Genomic DNA, 11,596 nt, shown 5'->3' with positions numbered 1-11,596 from the left:
TTTACTTTATCTCGACGGTCTGGATGTTCCAAGAGTTAATCGATAATGAATTTTATTTAGCTTTCATAATGGTAACTACCTACCCTTCGCCTCCATCGTTTTAGTCTCATTTGTTATTCACTTTAGCGGAGACGCAAGCTCTTTGAGCTCGGGTTGGTTCCATTGAAAATAAAGGATTTTTCATGTTATTCTTGAGGGAATTATTGTTCCAGTTTCCCTACATGGAATCACTATGCGGAAAAGACCAAATGTGCACACCAACTTTTTCCTTGACCTGATAAACTCTATTTATTATTGGTTATATATATATACATATATATATATTCTTGGTTACATGCGCGCATGTATATATATATATATATATATTGTGGCTTCCTCATGGAACTCATTTCATTTGCAAACTAGACATGGCAAGGGGGCCACAACAACAATGCTAATCCTATCCATTTACTCTAACCCAATGGTGTGGATGTTCCAAGAGTTAATCAATAGTGAATGTTATTTAGCTTTCATAATGGTAACTACCTACTCTTGGTCTCCATCGTTTTAGTCCCATTTGTTATTCACTCTAGCGGAGACCCAAGCTCTTTGAGCTCAGCTTGGTTACATTGAAAATAGAGGATTTTTCATGTTATTCTTGAGGGAATTATTGTTCTAGCTCGATTTCCCTTCATGGAATTACTGTCTGAAGTTAATGCTCATGTCGAAAAGACCAAATGTGCACACCAGGTTTTGTCTTGACTTGATAAACTCTATTATCTTATTTATTCTTGCCTACACTATATATATATATATATATATATATATATATATATATATATATATATATATATATATTTGTGTGTTGAATCTTTTGTGCAATATTTTTCATGAATTCAATCACTAATGGTTAGCTTGATTTGACAATAGGTAAAACCCTAGTCCTTCTTCAAGGGCTTGGTTGGAGTGACTAGCTCCTGTGAGGATGTGGCAAAGCTCTTCCTTCTTCAAACATTTTTCGTATGGGTAAGTTGAACTTCTAAAACCCTAAACGTTGTAATTCAATGAAGGTTTATATTTGGTAAATGAAAATTGTGATACTAAGAGTCTCCCCTCTATGGCAAGATAATTCCATGGAGACCTCATTCCTCCTTGGTATGGTAAAATGATTTTTGTGACCATATCAATTATCTTTACTTTTCTTATAATATTCTCTTACAAAATTCAAGGCTCCAACTAAGGAATTTATTGTCTCTTTTTTTTTGTTTGCAGGTTAGTTCTAGCATTAATTGAGGTTCATGATGGCATTTTCAGATGTGGACATTTACAATATCGTTTTTGTTTTTATCACTCTGACAAGTGATTGTTTACCTCTTCCTTTTACAGGGTTTTATATACCATTAATAGGTCTCTCTCATGCCCGTGACTTGAATGGAGTTTCTTATGTTAGGGGTTTCATTAAGAGGCCCCATGTTAGCCATAATTGCATACTTATTTTGAGATATTTGTATGTAGATTGTATTGAAATATTTCGGAAAATTCCTAGTATCTGTAAATGAATTTAAATACTACTTATGTTTCCTTGTTTTTATGTCAAATATTTCTCCTCCTCTTCATGTTTTTCCAATTCTCTTGCTCCATGGTTTTATTGCGTGGGCGAGACCCATGTGACCGCAACTGTAATTTTTTTCTTACATTTACATAACGATAATTACACTTGTTCAATGATTCATTATGCATCATAATTAAACATGATTTCCAAGAGGGGCTTCCTTATCTTGGTATAAAAATTAAGGTCGAAGCCTGTAGGGTTAGAAATTTGGAATTTCTTCCTCTGTTTAAAGAATAACAACTATATGTTTTATATTTTTGTTACAATTGAAGCTTGTAGCATGTTAAAGATTGATAAAAGGGTTTTACAGCCTTAATGATGTTGTACTCTTTTCTTTCTTTATGCATACATGTGTTGCTTTCACCTTTTGTGAATTCTAAATATTTCAATTATTTCTTTTGGTGTTCATTATTTGACATGCATATACTATTGTTTTTTATTATATCTCTTGTATCTATGTGAACTATATAGCTATATTTTATTTATAATATACAACTAGGCAAAGACCTAGTAGACTCTTGTCATGGGGGATTTCTTCAGGTTTCTTTGAGCCCAATCTTTCCTTATCCAAGACTATTTATTCTTTGGCCCATGAAGAATTTTTTTTCTTGTTAGGTCTGTAATAGCTAACCTGTGCATAATTTCTACTTTATTTGTCTTACTTATATAGCTATATAGCTATAGTTACATTATTCCACTGTCTTTAGAGGCAATCTATAATACTAGTAAATATTAATATTTAGATATAAACTGTGTATAGTATTGTCCTTAGAAACTAGTACTTCCTTCACTTAGGAAGCACTCACTTGTTATTTTAATTTATTTTGTTTCTCTTTGTTCATATTGTCCCCACTTAGAGGGTTCCGTGGAGAATATATATGTAAAACTTCTTATTATCTTCTGCAACAACAAGGGTACTTACTTTGTACCTGAAACTTACATTTAGCTGTATAATGCACATATCACTTAACAAACATTAATAAGACTTTTTTGTTTCTTTTGTCATTCCAGAATAATTTAAATTCGCAATAGCAACCTATTCCATCATTTCTTGAACCAGAATAGCCAAAATAACCCTATTAGTCACATGATTAACTAGACATTCATATAATTATCTAAAATATTCTAAGGAATATATTAAATCATTTCGGGTTCCTCCAAACTGTGAACTAAGTTTTTAGCTAGTCCCTCTAAGCTCAACTCCTCCCTACCATGAAAACAACACCAAAATATCTTTCGACTTTTACCTCCTTAGCCCTTTAGCACTGTCTTGCTAGCTTTCTTAGTTTAGAACAAGTATTTCTCTCCCATTGGCCTTTCTTGAAAGTGACTTCCTTTATCTCTCAATTTTTTTTTTTTAAAGTGCCACCTCATGACATTTATCTCCAGTCATGAATTTCCTTGGTTGTTTTTCGTTTGCCAACAATTCTCTCTCCTGAATAGCAAAAAGGAGGATTTTTTTCTTCTTTTGTTTCTGCCTCCTTTTAAGCACAATTGATTCTAATTGTTTCCTTGTCAGTTAGGAGTCTAATCTCACATTGTAGCCTTTAATATCACATTTTATCGTTTAACATATACCAAAATCTCTTTCCATTTTTACCTCCTTAGCCCTTTAGCACTATCTTGCTAGTTTTCTTCTTTTAGAACAAGGTTTTCTCTCCCATTGGCCTTTTTTGAAAGAGACTTCATTTATCTCTCAAATTTTTCTTTTAAAAAGTGCCACCTCATGACATTTATCTCCAATCATGAATTTCCTTGGTTGTTTTTTGTTTGCCAACAATTCTCTCTCCTGAATGGAAAAAAGGAGGATTTTTTTTCTTCTTTTGTTTCTGCCTCTTTTTTAGCATAATTGATTCCAATTGTTTCCTTGTCAGTTAGCAGTCTAATCTCACATTGTAGCCTTTAATCTCACAATTTTAGCTTTTAACATATTTTCCAGAATAATAACACATAAAAATAATTGTTTCTTTTATTTAATCAGAATAAATATTTACATCATCACATCATATCACTTGTCCCATTTGACCTTTTGATGAGGAGTATTAGGGTTAAAAATTACAACATGATCCACACAAATTCAATTGATGTAGGCATACCATAGTACATGTTTATTACAAAAAATAATGTTTATTAATAAGAAAAGTATTTGTAGTTATTGATAATCTAATAAACATATCTATAAAACATTTAAATTTAAGTAACTTAATTCTTAATGATTTCATTTTTTTGAAAATATGAAGAATCAAAATATTATAATTTTTTCCCCTTAAATTGATACTATTCTATGTTTTTTTTTTATTTTTGATTTATGAAGTGTGAGATCAAATATGGTGAACATTTTCTTTTAATGCAAAACTTGAGGAAATGTTTGCACATTGAGATATTTTATCCATCGAGATGTTTGATAGATCAAGATTAAGATGGATCTAGGATGGTTTTGTTATTAATAATTAATAATTATAATTATTAATTTTATTTTTTACTTTTTAAAAAATTTAATCTAATTTTTATGTAATTTCATCTAGTCAAATTGTTTTAATTAATAGCTATACTTATTAATTTTTGTATTTTATTTTATTTCATTTTTTTTGTAAGCTTACAAGGTCAAAATTTTTAACATAACATAACCATAGAACATCTCTTCCATATTGGGCTATTGGGCTGGCAACTGTCTCTCTACCCATTAAGCATGAAATAAAAGAAAGGAGGATAGTACCCTTAAGGTGTAGACTAGTTGGTTTGGGTGGAAGTTGATGCCCTCCCAACTTATAGGTTCAAACCTCATGGGAAGGACTTGAGGATAGAATCCTTACCCTTGGCCTCTATTTTTAATAATGCTTTTAAATAAATAAAGAAAAATAACTATTTTGGATATATATTTCAGCTTTTGTTACAATATGACGGGTTAATACCATGGTTTTATTAATACCACATGCCCAATATTACACATGTTGATATTATATTCACTGTAAATATGCCTATTAAGATAATTAATAAAAGGTCCACCAGGTCTTGACTTGTAGGTTCAAACCTCATGGGGAGGGCTTGAGGATAGAACCCATACCCTTGGCCTCCATTTTTAATAATGCTTTTAAATAAATAAAGAAAAATAACTATTTTGGATATATATCTCAGCGTTTGTTAAAATATGATGGGTCAATAACATGGTTTATTAATACCACATGGCCAATATTACACATGTTTATATTATATTCACTTGAAATATGTTTGATGGGTCAATACCATGGTTTATTAATACCACATGACCAATATTAAACATGTTGATATTATATTCACTTGAAATATGTGTAAATATCCCTATTAACATGACGGTGGGGTGCTCCGTTAAGGCACTCCTTGATGTGAAGTCACTGATTCAATTCTCTGCACTACTCCTTGATGTGAAGTCACTGATTCAATTCTCTGCACTATCTGGGTGATATATTGGACATGATGAAGATGTAGTTCTGCCAAAAAAAGAAAAAAAATTGTTTGTTTCAAATAATATTTTTTTTTTGCTAAGTTGTGTTAGTTATGAAATTACTCTTGGCTTGAGAAATGGAAATCTAACCCATCAAAATTATTCAGAGATCACGCTCGACTTGTTCCACACTAAACCTTAGCATGGCTGGATTTTTCCCATGGAATTTCCATTTAATGATCTTCACATCATAAAGTGCCTTAACAATATACCCATCACTCTCCTCTATATTTCTACTATTGAAACCAAAATTTTAACAAAAATCAACTAAAAATTATTAAAAACATATATAAAAAATTAATAAAAACATATATATATAGCAAAAAGACTTCGCTGTTTCCGACCAATCAAACCCAATGTTTTTTTCAAAACACGTGGCATGAATGCCTAAGCTCGGTCAAACAAATTGATCTACAAGTCAAATCACAGGGCACACTAATCGCAATGGGCGGCGGTAATGTCTCCAACTATTTGCTGTCGAATTGCAGAGAAAAGTGAAAGGTCCCACATCATAAAGGTCCTCACTTTGTATGGCTCATATTAATAATACCAACATTGGCTCTCTGTGGGGGAGACCCTAGCACAACAGCGTCTCGGAATAATTATTTCGGGAAAATAGCGTAGTGGTGGGCCCTCCCCCAATCATGGTCACGTGCACGCTCGCAAGTATATCCCATGGGCGGTGTATGTGGCCGTCCAGGTGGGGCTGTTAACTTTTCGAATGGCGGCCGAACAGGTCGCCGACCTTACAACATCTATGCTTTCCTTACGTATTTCGGGATGGAAATAGAATTACAGGGCCCCGCCTTAGAACTACGCCCTTCCCATTTTGAAAAGACCGTTGTGATGGTTCCCAGTCAATTTCAAAGTTCTGTTCTTCCCGGGGCTGTGTCCGCGGGAATTCGATTATCAATTTCGTGTGAGATTTGTTAGATACTCTTAGTTGTAGTGATGTAATTTGTGAGATTTGTTAGATACTCTTAGTTGTAGTGGTGTAATTTGTAATGATTTTTTATGGTATTAAATTTATTTATATATTTAATAATTTGGTCAAAATTTTATCTATTATATAACTATTATGTTTTCCATGATAACAGTTTGATTAATTTTTTTAAAATTTGTGATATAATTAAATTTTTAAATTAGTTACCTTGAATAAGAATGAGGAGTATATGGATTTGGAGTATGCTGAAGATAATGTAGATTATGTAAATTAGGAGAGTATATCTTAAAATTATTTCTGTTTGGGTAAGAGCTCGCCTTCTTCATACGTAAATAGGTTAAAGGCCCAAGACCCAAAGACAGCTAGTAGGAATGAAAGCCTACTCCCTTATGGACCACCAACGGATTATTCTAGGTGGAGTGGTTTTCCTTGATTAATGGTGATGAGTCAGCCTGCATTCGTGGTTAGCAGTGACAAATGGTTGTCGTCGCTACCGGTTTGACAACTCAATTATGATAAGTTTTCCCACATGTGAAAGAAAAATGAAGAATATGCATTAAGACTCCTCATGTTTGACTAAATGCTAATTTTTTTTACATGTAAATAAACAGAATCATGTCCCAAAATCTGGAATAAAAATTCACCCCTAGAATAATATGATTTTCTTTAAATAAAAATGAAAACTTAAATTTTCAGTTACCATAAAAATAAATAAGAATAAAATACCAGCAAAACTATTAAATTTAATTGCAGATTGCAACATACGATTGTTTGAATTATAATTTTGCATCTAACCTAGACTTCCAATCAAATTTTTGATAAGAGCAGAAAATGACATCAGAAAAATTTAAATGCTCCTTCTTGCACAGTTGAATTTGGGTGACGTACGAAACCGTAATGGCCCATGGTCTCAAGATTGAGCGAGGTCATCCATATCCACAAATATATACGGAAAGATACATCCAATATATAACTCAAACATAATGTTTGGATTAAGCAGAGATGAAATGAAAATAGATGGATGGATATCGGGTGGATTAATCTCATGTTACAATTCTCAGTCTACATTCCTCCGACATTTTTTACAAATCTATTTTCTAATCGCAATACCTTCAGGTACTTCGAGCGCGTTTTAGACCATCTATGTGCATTGTGACTGGTTGAATTCTTAGTGTATAGACACTTCAAGTGACAGTTCGTGAAGTAATAGTATTGGTGTATTTGCATCTAGTTAGCTGACTGTTCCTGAAGTAATAGTGTTGGTGTATTTGCATGTTGGTGTATTTGCATCTAGTTCGAGGTTTGTAACTTTGTTGTTACATCAAAATTTGGAAAAAAATTGTTGTTACACAAGAATTAACCAGCGTAAGTAAACTTTCCAAACGGCTAACTAAAATCCACAAAGTAGGAATTTTTGTTGTTACATCAAAATTTGGAAAAAAATTGTTGTTACACAAGAATTAACCAGCGTAAGTAAACTTTCCGAACGGCTAACTAAAATCCACAAAGTAGGAATTTATAGATTCCATATTAGTGCGATGATTCCTCCCATAAATAAGACTTCCGAAAAAAATGAATATTCACTTACTCGACCGCACCTAGCCGTTGGTAAATATAGAAGGCGGCCGTGTGCGCGGGAAAGGACCCCGCGCCCGGCGTTTATAATTCACGCTGATGGACCGCGGGACCCGACTGTATCTTGCCTTCTTATTTTCAAGATTTTTATAAAGGGATGACAAGAAGCGCATCTTCCTTTGTAGTATAAAGAGCCCACCCGAGACAGTAAACGCATCTTCCTCTGTAATATTGTATGGTAGGATTTCCACTGCCAAACAAACAGAGCCTTCGAGCTTGTGAGCTGATCGGTTTACTTTACCAACTTGCTTTTTCTTTTTTGTATAAAATTTCCGTGTCAGTAGAAAATGGCCAGTGTTGAGGTAGATCAATGAGTCTATGGATGTTGCCATTGCAATGTTTACGTTTCTTACTATTTTCTGTTTTTTTTTTGTAATTTTGCCTTTGATTGATTGCTCTGTATAGAGATGTGAGATGCAATACATTTGAACTTTTCATAGGTTAATGTGTTTAACTGACAATGGGGGGCAATGCTGTCCTAGGTGCAGGTTGCTAACGCGCCAGCTGGGACCATTCCTAGTGAAGGAAAGGTAGAAGACATAGAGGAAGCTGTCAAGAATATAGAAATCGAACCCACAACCGAAAAAGCGGCTCAAGAAGAAGCCCCTCCCTCGAGTCCTGCTGAGGAGGATCCCGTGGCAGTCAAAACAGTCGATGAAAGCCCCGACACCGTGGAGAAATCAGCAGAAGAATCGACTGGAACCCTGACTTCCTCGGAACCCGGAGTAGAATCGGCCGAGCTGGAGCCCGAGGAAACACCAGAACCTAAGGAAGAAGCCGTCGAACCTCCCAAAGAAGAATCTGTAGCTCAACCTCCCGCCGAAGTCGCCGCTGTTGAAGAGAAAACCGAACAGGCATCGGGTAAGGAAAAAGCTTCTGCTGCTGTTGAAACGGCAGCAGCAGAAAAGTCTGAAAAATCATTGGCCAATGGAGATTCACCTGCTGAAATTCCTGAAGAGAAAAGTATATCAATTGAAGAGAGCGTTGTCGAAGAAGCAAAGCCGCCTATAGCAGTTCTGGCTGAAGAGAAGGCCGAGGGTGAGATTAAGCCTCAAGAATAAATAAATGTCTGCGGAAGGAAAATAAAATATATTCATGGATCATCAGGGGGTTTATGTAGTAAACTTATATAGTTATACTATCATACTCTATGGGTACTGCTATTGTATTTAATCATCGCAGGCTCAAGGATCTGGTCCGCCATCTCGCATATTTCATAATGAAGTAAAGTTAGTAGAAGTATCTCAAAATATAGGGCTAGAGGTTGCAGAACTTTTGTATTAATTGCATGTTTCTAGTTAATCTCATATGAAGTACAACGAGAGCTCCGTTAGTGATTTTGCTGATTCGATATGCAGTGTATTTTGAACAGGAATTTCTAATCCAGAAATCAACAATATTGTTAACTTCCAGTGACATAATTAACCCTCTTAATGTATGAAAAATCGTGATTAAAGTGTTGGTTATACGATGTGAGGTTGTGTTACGACTGGTATTCATGGACTATGGCGATTTATAAATGTGTATTCATATGTCCCAACTGGCCTTATCCATCGTTACCGTTGTCTTCCATATTTCATATCTCTCTATGCTCCATATCACACCTGCACTTCTTTGGTTACAAGCTACAATCATTTTTTCATATCTTTCTATTTGAATCAGGGATATTACACCTCTTTCTGTCTCAAATTGGATAACAATATAGTCCTCCACATATCCTCTTCATATCAAGGAGACATTAAACAACTCATGGCAAATATGCCACAGACAAGAAGATATTTCACACTTTTCTATCAACCTAATAGATGTTATTTTCTTAGATATATTGATTAACACTTGTTTCTTTAAGGTATTAAAAATAAAAAGTATAAATTTACAGCTCCACAGAACGAAATATTGGCAGCGTGCTCTTCGTGGAACCTTCTTTTATGACAGTGTAATAATAACATATTGAGCTCATTACTTTTCTGCGAGAAAATAGCCCCCATCGACCTTTCGAGCTCTTCTTTACTTCGTCTTCCGGTTTCAAAGGCCTTTTTTCTTTGCTGTCCAGATCTCTAGAGTTTCTTCGAACTCCAGTTCTGTACAGAATTTCATGGAATCGCTTGTTGGAATCCAAACGCGTTTGAACTCTAATAGATTTCCTTGAAAATCAATTTTTTTTTTGCTGGAAGTAGATGAAGCAGAGTGCTTTCACGATCTGTCCCCAAACTATCACGCAGAGTTTGTTTAATGTCAAAGAGGTTAGGACCCGGGCTTTAAAATTTGAGCTAACATGGAGAATATATCCTTCATCAAATGTTATTGATCCAATTGTTTTCTTCTTCAATTACTTGGGTCAGATTCACCCAAACATTTCTTATAGTATGTCTATGTACGAATGGCCTGATTAAAGGTCATCTTCTGTGTAGGAGACCTATCTAACATATAGATATATGCTTATATGCAAACATTATATACCAACTAGCTATACTATCAATTCCATCTCTATAAGCTTAAGCCAATTCATTTAGTATAGAATTTGTTAGAATAAGCTTGGAGTTTTCTCAGTTTGCTTGATGTTACCGAAGGAGCCGTCACAAAATGATATGCGTTATAGGGCGCTTCTAACTAAGAAGTAATAATAGTTAGACGAAGTTAATGAATTTAACACTAATAAATTTTTTTAACTATAAGTCAAGTGGTTAAAATCAACTACGTAAAATAATTACTAACTTTGTTTTTGCTTTTCATTTTACTGAGTCCTTTTGTTAAAGTATTTTCTTCTCCATTGTAATGTAACTCTCATCATTTTATTGTATCTATTATGATTTGGTATCGAAACTTTTGGTCTTCACTTAGACTGGATTTATAATTTCTTTTTACCTTTTCCACCAAGAGGTTGTCAACTACTTGCCCGGTTTTCTTAAAGTTGACCTCAATAATTGGTGTTTTTAGTTTTGGCCCATTTGTCTTTCACAGCATCTAAAAAGATGTTCTCCTCAAATTTTTTTGGTTTATTGGACTTCTTCTTTTTTCTTTCTTGCTCCGGCACCCATTTAGAAATCTTTGCTTTTCCAATTTTTTTACTTTTCTTTTCCAATTCTTTTACCGTTCTTTTTCCCTATGTTCTCATCAGCCCACTGCACGGTTCTTGTTCAAAGGACCTTGAGACATGCTCTTACAATCTTGCACTTACTATACTCCACGTTACCAAGGAAATCATGCTTCCCAAATTTGGAGCTTCATTACTTGTTTTTTAGTTGGACACCTATATTTTTCATCCAAATTACAGTGATCTAATGCAAAGGTTTCTTGTTTGATTCATTAATTTGCATTCTCATTTCTTATTTCAAGGCCAACATAGGCAATATTAGACTAGAGCTACATCCATGTAACCTTGCAACTTACGAAGGTCATCTTGGGTTTATCGTAGACATGCTCATAGTATTCTGGTTCGTATATCAAACATAATGATGTTATCTTTATCTCTAGTGTCTCCAACTTCAATTTGGTGAGAATTTATGATGACTTTTGTCATGGCATTCATAAGTGGCTTTATACTCCTTAGTATATGAAAAAGTTAATGTGTCATTACACGTAACATTTTCAAGATTTGGAGTAGTTAGTGTAGCATTTTCAAGATTTGGAATATTTAGTGTAGCAACTTATTGACTTCTTGAGGTAGGTGTAAGTCTAATTACCTATCAATGAAGGAGAGAAGGTATTTATTCTAAATTATAATTAGAGTCTGTTAGTTCCTTTTAGAGATGATGTTCCCTTATTTGAGAACTCTCTATTCATGCAATGGCTATATAATATAGATTTGGCAAATGACCTTACTTTATAATCCCACTCCTTTACTCACTAATCCCATTCTACTACAATGCCTCCAAAAGCACAGTCTCGTGTTACTAGCTTGTTTCACTTGTCTCATTTTAGCCAATGGTGTCACTATCTCAAAACC

The 11,596-nt window shown here is 34.2% G+C and overlaps 1 protein-coding gene across 2 annotated transcripts; it reads left to right on the top strand.

The window, feature by feature from the left end:
- The first annotated feature begins 7,795 nt into the window (after positions 1–7,795).
- Positions 7,796–9,186, top strand: LOC149240084 (uncharacterized). Of its 2 annotated transcripts, none has more exons than XM_089367251.1 (2): positions 7,796–7,952; positions 8,139–9,186. In XM_089367251.1, the coding sequence occupies exons 1-2, from the start codon at positions 7,938–7,940 to the stop codon at positions 8,709–8,711; spliced, it is 588 nt and encodes a 195-aa protein (XP_089223377.1). In that variant the 5' UTR covers positions 7,796–7,937; the 3' UTR covers positions 8,712–9,186. The 2 variants fall into 2 exon arrangements, with proteins under 2 accessions (XP_089223377.1, XP_089223376.1); XM_089367250.1 differs by having other exon boundaries at positions 7,797–7,952; positions 8,133–9,186.
- The last annotated feature ends 2,410 nt before the right edge of the window (positions 9,187–11,596 follow it).

This window comes from Pinus tabuliformis, chromosome 8, assembly GCF_031772625.1.
Source record: "Pinus tabuliformis cultivar Carrire ecotype Pingquan chromosome 8, CPIR1, whole genome shotgun sequence".
Taxonomy (NCBI): domain Eukaryota; kingdom Viridiplantae; phylum Streptophyta; class Pinopsida; order Pinales; family Pinaceae; genus Pinus; species Pinus tabuliformis.
This window is presented reverse-complemented; position numbering and strand designations above follow the sequence as displayed.